The following is a 14,367-nucleotide window of genomic DNA, read 5'->3' as shown; positions in this document are numbered from 1 at the left end:
TTAATAATAATAATAATATCCCGGGTGATGACACCCAGGCGTATTTGATAAAAACAACGAAAGAAAAACAAGATAAAAGTTGTTTTCTGTTTTCCCTCAACCATGGTTCAATAAATAATCTCCCGGTCCCATAGATAATCAGAGTTCAATTGATAATACAGGTTCAATAAATAATTCTCTTGGTCAATACACAATAGATAGATAATTAGCCAAGGTGGTGAACCCTGGTACATCATCATAAAAGCAATAATCATGGATCCGTTGCTGGCATGGGCCATCGTTTCAACAAAGTCCGCGGGTGATCAATACATTATCAATAAATAACAGCGTTCCAGGTCCCTCCGACAATCTCCGTGGTTTCCGTTGCTTTCACCGGTGGCAGTCATTACGACACAAAACACAACGTAACAGTTCATAACTGTCTTGTGAACAGAAAGAGGATAAATCCTATCGATTTATCAATCGACCGGTTTCTGTTACTGTGGTGGGGCTCACTCTGACCAGGCAAATCTCCCTCTCTCTCCACTTCTTCCCTAACCACCAGTACATTTTTCAGGCACTGCAAGCAGGGCGAGCATCATTATTATTACAGGTAACATTCTTATACCTTTGAAATAATTATTTTTTGCCCGGGTCATCGTCAAGTCTGTCACAGGTTTTGTTTTTTTTCCCGGCGGTCTTCATACGCCTCTCTGATGATCCAACAACGTTGAGTCTGAAGCCAGAAGCGGGGACGCAGACAGCACTGAATAAAGGTTAGTCCCAGTCCCAGAGCAAGAAAAAACATACCAGCAACCCTGCGACACACACACACACACACACACACACACACACACACACAGAGAGCGAGAGAGCAAGAGAGAGGGAGGCAGCGGGTGGCGGCCGGGGTTTTTAAGAGGAGTACTTTCTGGGCAGGAAGGCGAGGTGAGGGGCCTGTGGCTTGAGGCTGTAGCGGACCTGCACGTCGTTGACCGGGGGCAGGATCTCGTGGCCATAGTACTTCGTGTTGAGCTCCGTGCGCTCGCCCTCCACCAGCTCCATGGAGACGCCGTTGAGGACGTTGAGGAGGAACCACTTGATCTGCAGCAGGGACATGCGCTTGCCTGGGCACAGCGACCCGAAGCCGATCAGTGGGTTCTTCAGCTCCTTGCCGTTCTTGTAGAAGGTGGCGTCCACGAAGCGGTCATACTTGAAGGTCTGTTGGGACAACAGAGAGAGAGAGAGGGTTCCGTGTTAGATTGGTGATGTTGTTGGGACAACAGAGAGAGAGAGAGGATTCCGTGTTAAGATTGGACAGCAAAGAGAGAGAGAGAATTCCGTGTTAGATTGGCGATGTTGTCGGTACGACAGAGAGAGAGAGGATTCCGTGTTAAGATTGGATAGCAAAGAGAGAGAGAGAATTCCGTGTTAGATTGGCGATGTTGTCGGTACGACAGAGAGAGAGAGAGGATTCCGTGTTAAGATTGGACAGCAAAGAGAGAGAGAGAATTCCGTGTTAGATTGGCGATGTTGTCGGTACGACAGAGAGAGAGAGAGAGAGAGAGGATTCTGTGTTAAGATTGGATAGCCAAGAGAGAGAGAGAGAGAGAATTCCGTGTTAGATTGGCGATGGGTTAGTTATTGTTGTTGCTGTTGTTGTTTGATGGGGGAGGGGGGGAACGAAATCGCAACTTTGACTGAAGAATATTTTTCATTGGATTGAAGAAGAAGTCAGTTGGTGTGATTTCAGCTTTAAATCCCTTGTTTGGCTGTTACACTGATTGCTGTTTAAGTCCGAAGGGAAAGAAAAAATTTTTCTTTCTTTTTAGGAAACTGACAGAATAAGAAGAAGAAGAAGAGAGAGAGAGAGAAAGAGAGACAGACAGACAGAGACAGACAGACAGAGGGGGTGGGGAACAGAAACGGAGACAGAAACAAGGAAAAAACCAAGAAACCCGAGCGAAGAGAACGTGGTTAAGTAGACCTAAGTGGAAGGAGGGAAGGAAGGAAGAAAAGAGGGAGAAATACTCTATATACATTTTCAGAAGCTTAAAAAAAAAAAAAAAAGGAAAACAACAACAACAACAAAAAACTGGCAAGAAAATAACAGAAGCTTGCACGGCACGAGAGGGGGGCAGGGAGGTGGGGGTTGGGGGTTGGGGACTGACCTCAGGGTCGTGGAAGATCTCGCTGTCCATGTGGTGGGCCGGGGGGTACATGGCCACCCGGTCCCCTTCCCGCACGGTGTAGGTCTGGCCGTTGGGCATGGTGAACTGCGTGTCCTCCGTCACCTTGCGCACCATGAACACCCCGCTGGACACCCGGATCGTCTCCTTCAGGAACGAGTCTGCAACCATGGCAACGACACATTGACCTCTCCTTGTCCTGCTATGTTTTTTAACATTTTTGTGTGTGTTAAAAACAATTATTTATTTATTTATTTTTAAACTGATCATTTGTGTGTGTGTGTGTGTGTGTGTGTGTGTGTGTGTGTGTGTGTGTGTGTGTGTGTGTGTGTGTTATTGACATCCCATTCTTATTCTGTCCTTCAAAAACGAGTCTGCAACCATGGCAACCACACCTCTCCTTGTAATGGCTTGGTTTGTTGGTTTTTTTCCCCCGTTTTTTCTTCTTTTTTTGGGGGGGGAGGGGGGGGGGGCACTCCATTCGTATTCTGTTCTTCAAAAAACGTTATTTAACATGGGAACGGGCTGCTTTTCTTATCAATGCACCTATTTGCAGGTGCGCTTTTTCTCAATACCATCATTATCATCATCACTAGCTATTATCATAATGTTGATGACATGATGATCATAATGATTATCATTATCATTATTCAATAGTGATCAGTCCATGATTCTGCACATATGAAATTCCGAAAGCTACGAAAAGGCTTTAAAGAAAAAAAAAAATTTTTTTTAGGCGTTCGACTGTGTTCAATTTCTCTCTCTTTCTCTCTCTTTCCATCTCCCTTATACTCTCCTCCCCACGTCTAGACTGTGACGTCATATGATGGAGGCCCGGGAGGGGGGGGGAGTGCGTATCGCCACCCTGATTGAGCCACTCACTGAGTTAACGCGGGACTCATTAGCTGGGAGGGAGAGGAGAGGATAATCGCTGATGACGCTAGTCTCACGTGCTGAGACCTGTCTGTTTACCCGGGGATCCAGTGAGCATCGTGGATGGATTCGCTGACGGCAGCTTGGAGGCTTCTTCAGACTACCGCACTTTTTTTTTTTTGTTGTTGTTGTTGTTGTTGTTGATAAGGCTGTGGTTTGGAAACTAATCTCTCTTTTTTTTTCTCTCTCTCTCTCCCTCTCTCTCGAGACGTTTTAAAGAGTTTTCTACTTTCCCTACTTTTCGATGAACGTCGTCTAATTTTCAGAATATTGCAAAGGGAATGAGCTTCTTGCGTAACTCTCTCTCTCTCTCTCTCTCTCTGTGTGTGTGTGTGTGTGTGTGTGTGTGTGTGTGTGTGTGTGTGTGTGTGTGTGTGTGTGTGACGAAATCAGTATCGAAATGACAGAAATGGACATAAAATATGGAGCACTGAAGTAAACAACGGTATTTCATTTATCTTGGTTATGTATGTATGTATGCCATATTTGGCAAATTAAACAGAAAAAAACCCTTCAACACACAGGCCAACACACACACACACACACACACACAACAACAACGCACACACACATACACAACACCAACACACACACACACTCACACACACACACACACACACACACACACATCATCGGCCAACACACATGAACTCCTCAACTCTATCAACTCACCGAGCACAGGCAGCTTGTCGAACTCCTCAATGGTGAAGCCCGCCTGGCCGTTCTGGCCCTCCTCAGTACCACGCCTCTCCTCCACCGCCTCCTGCAGCTCGCGCAGAAGAGCCTCCCGGGCTGGGCTGTTCTGCAGCAGCTGGTAGAGGCACCAGAAGGCCACGCGAAAGGTGTTGTAGTTGACGTGCAGGAAGACCAGGTTGTGGCCCACGATGTCCTGCGCCGACTGCTCGTGCTCCAGCATGTAGCTGGTGGAAAACTTGATGTACTCGGACACCCCCTCCCGCTCCAACATCTGGTGGGCGGCGGGCTGCTGGGACAGGACCTGCAGCGCCTGGCAGGCCTTGGGGAAGAGGTTGACCGGCACGCCCAGCCAAAGGTAGTTGAAGAACTTGTGGAAGATGTCGAAGTTCTCGTGGAAGGCCTCTGGGTTGAAGGTCTTCTCCATCTCTAAGACCTGGCTCTCCCGCAGCTGGTCCTGGTTGGCCCTGCCGAAGATGGTGTAGAAGAGGGCGTTGAAGAGCGTGTTGGCCGTCAGGGTGCGCAGCCCGTCCTGACACTGCTGCCCTCCTTCTCCTTTCACGTTCCCGTTCAGGTCCACCCGCTTCCGGTCTTGCAGACCCCTGAAGGCCCTGTCCAGGTTGGCGGCGAAGTTCTCCAGCCCGGAGCTCAGGTACTTGCCGTTGACCTTCTTCCCGGCCTCCGAGATCATCTTGCGGGCTTTCTTCAGCTCGAAGCTGAAGACGTTCATGTTGACCTGCTTCTGGATGAGGTCGAAGTCGAAGCTCCTCTCCTTGGAGAACTGCTCGAAGCAGTGTGGGTCCAGCACGAGGGTGACGTACTGGTTGAGTAAGCGGATGGTGAAGATGTCGCCCAGGGCCTTCTGGGAGCGATGCATGAAGCGCACGGCGTGCTGGGCGAAGTCTGCGCCGTTACCCCACAGGGGGTGGCCCGGCACATAGGGTGGCTCTCCCTCCCGCCTGCAACAGGCAGTTTGTGTTTGTTTATTCATTTTATTTATTGGTTTACTTATTTACTTATCAATTTATCGATTTATGTGTTCGTTTATTTCATTATTTTGACTTTGGAGCATGCCGTGGATTAGTGAAAGCAAAGTTCTGTCATTAATCGTTTACTTAATACTATTGATGTCCCTCCTCGAACATAGCCTTGACCCCTCCTCCCACACACACAGACACACACACACACACACACACACACAGCCCTTCAAGTAGACAGACACACAGAAAGACAGATGGACAGACAGACTGACACACAGATAGACCTTCAGGCAAACAGACACAGACATACCGGCGGACAAAGACAGACAGATAGACCTTCAGGTAGACAGATGGATAGCCAGCCCCCCGCCCCCCCCCCCTCCTCCCCGTGTTCACAATAATTAAAACGCCGGGATAACAACGATTACCATCAATCGATTCTTCTTACCTGGTGCGGAAGAAGTATTTGAAGTAGGCGACGGTCAGAGCGACGACAGCAGCAACGAGGTAGAGAGATACAGCAACCATGCTGATGAGATTCTCCTCTTCTTCTTCTTCAGCAAAAAAAATGCAGAGGGAATGAGATTTCTTTCGCTTAAGGTTCGCAGAGGGTTGAGATATTCTGTGTTGTCAGCGCGGATTCCTCACAATCACTTTGATGCTTGAGTAGGTCGTAGTTTTGGTTTACTGTTCAGCTGCAAAAGAGATAAATAAACAAATAGATAGATAAATAAATAAATAAATATTCATATCAGTCCACCGTGGCAGATTTTAACCACAAGGATATTTGAGGGTTATCTGAAGTGGAAATTATTAAATATATATACTGACAAATTGTGCTGTATGGTGTATATGAATGTTGTGAAGGGAGAACGAAAAAGAGAAAGAAGAGAAGAGAAGAGAGAGAGAGAGAGAGAGAGAGAGAGAGAGAGATTCTTTTCGGTGTGTTACGGACTGGCCTGCACCCACTTATTTCCTCACACACAGAGAGCTCGACGCGGAACACTACAAAGACTTACACACACACACAGCAGATATAAATATATAAACAGCACGCATGATCCTGTTTAGACTTCGGGTCACTGTAGCTGGGCTATGACTGGTATCCAAGTTTAGCAACAGAACGAACAGAGAGAGAGAGAGAGAGAGAGAGAGAGAGACGTGTGTTCTTACCCTTTGTCGCACACACACAGTCTCCATAGCTATTCGAGTAAACCTCCCATGCAAAGAATCAGGTTTCACGGACCTCTTCAGCTATTACTGAACAACCGACAGCCAGCAGTCGTCGTTGGCTGCTCTCCTTTTTGGTTTCTTTTTTTTTCTTATCGCAGCTCTAACCCCCCTCCTCTTCCCCCCATATCATCATCTCCCCTTACCAGCTCCACATAGACGTCTGATTACCTGCCACCACACGGAAAGCCTCCCACCTCTGTCAGTATGATACACAAGTTAAGTGTTGGCACAGGTTTCGTTTTGTGACTTCCACCACCATGTCTCCCGCGCTTTTTATAGCAATGACTAATAAAGGGAGCAGTGATTGTTACTATTGTTGTCATAACACTAGCGGGTTGTTCTTTCTTTCTTTCTTTCTTTTTTTTTCCCTTTTTCCTGGTTTGTAAGGAAGTAGAAGGGGGAAAACCCGGAACCATGCAATGTGCCGATTGATGTTTCATCAGCGTCTCTCGAAAAAAAAGGATGATCGATCTGTGCTACAGCCTTGCCGCGTGAGCCGCGTGTTGGGGGACATTATCGATACAGTATGCTGCAAGTCAGCCGAGTAAAGCCGATCATGAATCATCATCATCTCATACTTTTTTTTTTCTCCTCAGAAATAGGATTATTCATGTTTTATACATTCACTGCAGAATTACTTTACGCTGACGAGATCTATAACGACGCGGCAGCAACGTCTTCAGTTTTTCATGTGAAAAGAAAGACAAGAAGTCTGGTGTCATCATCAGTTAAGGTCACTTCTGCTTTTCTTTCCTTGTCCTCCGTCCCAAAATAGCATCCGCTTCAGACGATGGCGTAACATTGCGCAAAACGCACGCAACACTTCTGCCACCACAGAGAAAGAGACTGGGAGAGACAGAGAGAGACAGAGAAAGAGAGAGAGACAGAGATTTGCGGGGGCGTGGGCGGGGACGAGACGGGAGCACTAACCTGTAACGGCCGTTTAAAAACGATCAACGCCACCACCGCATCATAAACATCACAAATTCCATCATCGAAATAGTTCGAAGTGAGAAGGGGGTGGGGGTTGGGGGGTGGAGGTGGGGGGTGGGAAGGGAGGGAAAGAATCGAAATAAAAAGTTTACGATGTCTGCTTGCCTTGTACCTGTCTCATTCCCCCTCCCGGGGGGTGGGGGAGGAGGAGGGGGGCAGCAAGCAAGACACGTTTATTTTATTTTATTTCAATGTTCATTTTATTCCACCTGATTTTATATCCCTTTTTATTGTGTTTTATTTTTACTTTCATCCCGCGAGGCTGACACAACCGTTAAACGGCCCCAAAGTTACGATCGGCCATAATCTTTCGGGGGGCTATCGATTGGAGACACGGCTTTTCAGCCGCACGTCTTAAAGTGCCGTCAGCTGCACAGTCTGGTCCCCCATCACAACAGTGACTACCCAGGGAGACCCCGATGTTGCTTTACGACCTCGCCGCATGGAGCGAGAGAGGCGGCACGTCGGGTGGCCACAGTGATTTCGGATGCACATCAACCGTAAAAAAAAAAAAAAAAAAAAAAAAAAAAATCCATTTAAGATCCGAGTCGTTTTCGCCCTTGACTGGAATGTCTTGTCATCTCCCGGTGTGAAGCTCCCGTGTTGGTAAGGGTGTCGTGCTCAGTGGTTTGGTCGTGGAAATCATTCACCACTATACCACGGCTTCTGAGATGTCGCAGTTAAAGGAAAATGGGGGAGTTGGGTGACAGGGGGTGGAGGAGGGGAGAGTGAGGGGGGGGGGGAGCGGCAACTTAGAAATAAGTCTCCTTTTCAAATCTGAGAGAGGTGGGGGGGGGGGGGGGGGGAGCGGGGGGGAGGCGCAGGAGGGAACGGACACACTAACAGACAATGGGGGTACGCTGACATCACTTTGACCACTTGGGTATTTCCAAGGTCAGTTTATCTAATGATTCATGATGACACAACAACAGGTCGCTTTCACTTTCAAATTTCCAGTCTAAGTGAGGGGAAAAAATCGAAATTTTATTTTGTGAGTCACCCATAATAATAGGAACTGTGCGACTGGATTTGAGAATGTATGGGAAATTAATGCACGCACTATGGTTAAGACTACATATCATTATCAAAATGATGATTTTGGAAGAAAACAAATGCAGAACCAAACATCAAATCAATTATCGTTTGCATAGGACGGACAAATACCAAAACCCCACATACATGGAAATTGCCCTTTCTGCAAACCAGCTCTTTATATGACAAACTGTTAAACCTTTCTCGAAAACTGTGAAAGAAATATTGTCTAAAGACCAAAAAACAACAGAAAAAAAAAATCACACCTGTCATATGTATTGAAACTGATACAAGCACGTGATCAGCGAAACTGACACGATCTGTTCCACATTCAAGTTTGCTGCCGAAAAAAACAAAAACGAACCAACTTGACAAACTGAGAGGGGAAAAGCTAGCAAAAGCTTCCCAGCAAAGAAAAGTAAAGTTAAAAAAAAAGAAAAAAAGTCGAACTCACCAACTAGTTCAGCTGTTATCCTAGATATCTCCTTTCTCAGTTCGTAAGGTGTTGATGTGAAAAGCAGCGGCACTGGCAACATTTTATACTTTCCCCGATGATCCGTAGGCGAGGCCGGCCAACCCACTCACACCAGTTCGACCAATCGGCAGCCACCGGAAGAACCTAATCAGTTTCTGGGGCTTCGCGCTTACTACGAACGTGGCCCATTCATAAAAGCGGTCGAGCAAATATAGTAAACGCTGCGTGCGGGCGTGTGTTGTGGTGTGGTGTGGTGTTGTGGTGTGTGTGTGTGTGTGTGTGTGTGTGTGTGTGTGTGTGTGTGTCGGTGTGTGTGTGTGTAGCGGGGATGACGACGGTGAATGGCTAATCCTGAGAAAAGTGTTTTCTCACCCTCTCATTTTCCTCTTTGCTACGCTCGCCGCTCACAGAGGCATTAGTCATTTTTTGTTGTCTTTTTTTCCCGCCGGACGGAATGATGAATGGGGAGGTGGTCGGAACAGAGAGAGAAAGAGAGAGAGAGGAGAGGGGGTATGAGGGAGAAGGGAGAGAGGGGGATATTGTGATGGGGGTGGCCCGGGGGTGTGGGGTGGGGCGGAGGGAGGAAGATAGAGGCGGGGGGGGGGGGGGGGGGGGAGGAGAGTGGAGGGAAGTGAGAGAGGGGATGGGTGGAGAGAGAGACTGAGAGAGAGAGAGAGAGGGGGGTATGAGGGAGAAGGGAGAGAGGAGGATATTGTGATGGGGGTGGCCCGGGGGTGGGGGGTAGGGGTGGGGTGGAGGGAGGAAGATAGAGGCAGGGGGGAAGTGAGAGAGGGGATGGGTGGAGAGAGAGAGAGAGAGAGAGAGAGAGAGAGAGAGAGACATAGATACAGACACAGTGAGAGACTGAGACAAAAAAAAAGAGAGACAGAGACAGAGAGACAGGTCACACACACACGCACACACACACACACACACACAGACACACACGGCTTGTGTAACTCGAGCTGACAAGCGCTGACATACTCGTCGTACTCCTGTAGTAGCAGTCCCGTTGTGTCGGTGGAAAGCGACTGTTGTCTCTATCAGTCAGAAGAGAAGGAAAGAGAGCTGTGTGTGTGTGTGTACTGGCCTTGGCAAAGCGTAGTTTCACCAGCTAGTCCACATAGCAGCTAGAAGGAGTTGCGTTCATATTTAGTTTGGACTTTACAATACTTACAATACGCAGTCATGTTAAACAGTTTTTGTTATTTTCTTATTTTTCAAAGAGTTATTTTCTAACTTTTCACTGAGTTTGACCGACTAGAAGGTAGGCTGTTTTCGAAGACTGACGACATGACGTCGTCGTGTTTCTTGTTCACAATTAAAAGGAAAGAAACCCAAATTCTCGACAGAACACTTACAGTGATACTAACTACACCAGCGACGTGTTTACTGCATAAAAATATTCTAAAGCTGACACTGAATTAACTGGAATGAACATTAAAAAAAAATTGAATCGATCCGGTTTCTTTCAGCCCGCTGTAGACTGGTTTGTGCAGATCTAGAGATCTACTATGTGTCAGTTGCGATGTGTTTGAAGGAGATGGCAACGTCTCCTTTACCGCCGAAATAAAAGAATAATCGAGGTATAATAAAACACAAAAAACATGATTTAAATGGCGTTATTAAGTCCACTACAATCACACCGGCCAATTCAGCTGTCATTTGACGTCAGATGTGCTGCATCCTTGGGAATTAGGCTGCTTGCATCAGAACTGAACATAGGTGGTTCGATCCCGCTCGCATGCTTTTTCTTTCTCCTTTATTTTTCTCCCAAGCTTATCTTATATATCATTTTGTGTGTGTGTGTGTGTGTGTGTGTGCTGCCCCATTATCTGCCCGTTTCAGTGGCATTACTCCCACGCCGCTCATTTAGATTCCCCCATACACGGCCACACCTGTATTCTGTATTTCATACAGAGCATTTTTCAACGATTAAAAAAAAGTGTTTTTATTATAATTGTTATTTAAAAAAAATCTTTCTCCTCATGATCCCTTTACTGGATAAAGTGCGAAGAACAAGTGAGTCTTGAAGACTTTTTTTTTTTTTTTTTTTTTTTTTTTTTTTTTTAATGTTTCCATCAGATTCAAGTGTTGACATGAATATTGGTGTTCTCTTTTGTTCTGTTGTTCTTATCGTTGCTATCATATTTGTTGGGCAGTACTGATTGTGCTGGCGGCAATGGTCAGTGGTTGGTTGTTGGTGGTGTAGACGATCGCGGTAAAAAAAATAGTAAAGAGTGGTAACTCTCTCCACACACAAGGTACATAACTTAAAGCCAATGCTGCTTACGCGACCGATTCAGCTGGCACACAGGTAAATAAAAGGTACATTGGAACAAACCCAGACACTCCCCTCCCCCAAATATGTAGGAGGCGCCGGGCTTGCTCTTATACCGTTCATTTGAGATGTGCACACAGCAGCAAAGACAGAAGAAATGTGCAAACACAAATTAGCTTTTATTCAAGACCGGCAAAGCCTCTTTAATCCTGAACAAGCCACACGGACAATACAGAACAAACACATGGTTGCCTCGGCGGTTTTTCAACTTGAAATTATAAAACAATGAGGCCAGGAGATCAAATGATTAACAAATAGTAAAGAGTGGTGACTCTAGTCTCTCCACACACAAGGTACATAACTTCAGCCCAATGCTGCTTCCGCTACCGATTCAGCTGTCGGTAGATTGTGATTACGCTGACAAAAATTTGGTTTGATATTGTCGCCGGTTATCGTCGCTGTCTACAGTTGGGAGTGGTGGCTGGCAATTCATAAAGCCTCTGAAATTGTATTGTGCGGTGGTAATTGAACGTAGGATAACGTAATTGAACGTAGGTTGCTAAAATGATTTAAAACAAAACAAAACAACAACAACAAAAGACACAGAGACGTCGGATGATGATGTAACATGCATCTGTGTCTTAGTGACAAGGAGGGGAGAGAGAGAGAGAGGGGGGGGGGAGGGGAGGGAGAGAGAGAGAGAGAGAGGGGGGGGGGGAGGGGAGGGAGAGAGAGAAGGGGATGGGTGGGATGGGGTGAAAGAGTAAGACAGACAAGAGTGGGGAGACTCAGATACACGCATCTGTACAGAGTATTGGGCGCTTCTTTTTTTCGATGTTCGAGCAGCTTCACTTTCTCCGCACCCCCGTCTAGCCCCATGCCCGAACGCGCGCACGCACACAGTGTGACACACACACGCGCGTGCGCGTGCGCAGGCACGCACACAAACACACACAGACACAAGCACACGCAGACACAGACAGACAGACAGACAGACAGACACACACACACTGAAAGTGTCATAACCAGAAAACTCAAGAATAGAAACGAACGTCGTGCCACTGTAAGGACTCCCGAGAGAACTAACGATTAACACCGAACGTTATCACTGACACTGGAACGCAAGGCGAGTGCACGGATGAGCAAACCCGTGCACTGACAGGTGTGCCAGGCATCGCCACGCACCATGGACAATGATGATGATGGTGATATCAGTTCTTATACAGCGCCCATCCTTGGAGATCAATCTCTAGGCGCTTCACAAACACGGGGTGATGATGATGATGATATGAGTTTTCTATATAGCGCCTATCCTTGGTCGAAGATAAATCTCTAAGCGCTTTACAAACACGGAGTCAGGCTGCCTACATGGGTAGAGCCGACTGACACGGCTGCCACTGGGCGCTCATCATTCGTTTCCTGTGTCATTCAGTCAGATTCAGTCACGCACACATACACACTCATACAGAAATGTAACATTTTAACGTGCATGGCTGTTTTAGTGTATTTATGCCGCCATGTAGGCAGCCATACTCCGTTTTTCGGAGGTGTGCATGTTCGGTGTGTTCTTGTTTCCATAACCCACCGAACGCTGACATGTATTACAGGATCTTTAACGTGCGTATTTGATCTTCTGCTTGAGTATACACACGAATAGGGTTCAGGCACAAGCATGTCAGGACATTATGTTGATCTGGGAGACCGGAAAAAAATCTCCATCATCTATCCACTAGGCGCTCTTACCGAGATTCGAACCCGGGACCCTCAGATTTAAAGTCCAACGCTTTAATCACTCGGCTATTGCGCCCGTCACAAAGAGAGATAAATAGTCTCCAATTCTGCAACTACGACCCGGATTTCGGACGGAGAGGGGTTAAGAGGGTGTGGAGGAGGGAGTTTTGGGGTGTCGTCGGTTGGGGTGTATACAGGTAGCGTCGGGGGGAGGGGAGTGGAGTGAGGGGGTGGGGGGTGGGGGTGGGGCGGATGCTGGAAGATGAGGATACATTTCCATACTGCTAAAGTTAGAGAGTGGTCTGTATATGATCTTCCGGTAAAACTGAGGATATTAAGATCAGCACCTGAAGTGCCCTGTCACAAGATACGCGTACGCGCGCGTGCGCGCGTCTGTGTATCTGTGTGTGTGCCTGTGTCTGTGTGTGCCAGTGTCTGTGCGTCTGTTCGTGTGTTTGTGCACCTGCTGGTAGAATGCTGTCAAAGCACCTAATTAAGACAAGACGATACACCTGGAATCTATTCAATAAGATATGCCCTTTCTGATAGCATACGAAACGATACCACAAACTAGCATAAAACAGCAACAACTTCAACACCTTTCGGTGTGTATATAATGTCTACAATATTTTGTTCATGTTAGCGTGTCTGTTGGAACATTTTTAGAATGTTCGATGACAGGGCTGAGGACAATTTTTGTAATTGTTGTTGTTGTTGTTGTTGTTGTTGCCATGCTCATCATTCTAGTCGTCACCGTCGTCGTCATCATCATCACCAGCATCATCAGCTGATGACAAAGAGGAGAACAAGAGAGGCAAGGCCTTCAAGACTCACTTGTGATACGCTAAAAAAAAAAAAAAAAAAAATCGTTAAAATGTGTTCTGTATTTGTTATTATAAAGCTTCGGGTTAAAAAAAAAACAACAAAAAACAACAAAAAAAAACCCCAAACCTAACGGCAGATTCAAACCCCGTGAAACTGTCTTATCCATTACACTATCGTGGCTCCTTAACTGACGTTCAAAAATATAATATTTAAACATGCTTTTTTTAAAGGGCGATAAATCGATTGCGGTATTCGCAGTGAGAACGCTGTTCAAATCATATTATTCTGGTGTATCTTGGGCATTCAAAAAATCTTTAAGGACACTTAAAAATTCTTTTTAAGTCCGCGGTAAAGGAGACGTGGCTATCGCCGCAATCACACTGCAACAGTTAGCCGTTTTCTCTGGATCTAGACAGATGTGCCAGTTTAGTTACACCCGGTTGACACGGTTGATTCAATTTATCTTTTATGTTCATTCTAGTTTTATAGTTTTAAAGTTGATATGAAAATTGAGTATTTTGTTAAACTAATAACATGTAGAGCCACGTACAAGTACTTCTAAACATCGTATGAAGTGAAAAGGACTTCATTTTGAGAAAAGTCAAGACTGGAAATTTTTGCGTTTCATCAATTCAAGGGTATTAACTCTCATGATTTATCATTTTTAACTGTGAATTCCGACTGATTCTATGGATATCTTTATGGCAGTTTGGGGCATAATCCAGTAAGTGATGAGGCGTTCACAAATCTTTCTCTGAGTAAATATTTAACGGTCTCCTTCTCCAACTTTTCATCACATGTTATCGTGTATTGTCTATTGAATATGGGATTGAACGGGCAGGTCAACAACTTGAAACAAAATGGCGTCGGTCGCGTTCGCGAAGAATATGAGCACGCACTTTGAATATGTATAAATATGTGTACGCAATTGATTTTTGTCCATGACCTTCAGGGCTCAGCCAATAGATCTATAAAGTCCACTCGTCGCATTGATTTTAGTATTTTCCGAAAAAGACCACTTGGACG

At 46.1% G+C, this 14,367-nt stretch overlaps 1 protein-coding gene across 1 annotated transcript in view; it reads right to left on the bottom strand.

Moving 5' to 3' along the window:
* LOC143285117 (cytochrome P450 7A1-like) overlaps nt 1-8,620 on the bottom strand; it is a 9,221-nt gene extending 601 nt beyond the window's left edge. The window contains exons 1-5 of the mRNA XM_076592338.1: nt 8,484-8,620; nt 5,220-5,466; nt 3,771-4,750; nt 2,148-2,326; nt 1-1,197 (exon numbers count right to left, since the gene is read on the bottom strand). The exon at nt 1-1,197 is cut by the window's left edge and continues 601 nt beyond it. Coding sequence (XP_076448453.1) covers nt 892-1,197; nt 2,148-2,326; nt 3,771-4,750; nt 5,220-5,299 — 1,545 coding nt within the window. The 5' untranslated portion in view covers nt 5,300-5,466; nt 8,484-8,620 and the 3' untranslated portion in view covers nt 1-891. The remainder of the gene's footprint in view (nt 1,198-2,147; nt 2,327-3,770; nt 4,751-5,219; nt 5,467-8,483) is intronic.
* Between the last annotated feature and the right edge of the window lie 5,747 nt (nt 8,621-14,367).

The sequence above is a fragment of the Babylonia areolata genome, chromosome 8, assembly GCF_041734735.1.
Source record: "Babylonia areolata isolate BAREFJ2019XMU chromosome 8, ASM4173473v1, whole genome shotgun sequence".
NCBI lineage: Eukaryota > Metazoa > Mollusca > Gastropoda > Neogastropoda > Buccinidae > Babylonia > Babylonia areolata.
Note: the sequence above shows the minus strand (reverse complement) of the source record. Positions and strands in the feature narration are given on the sequence as shown.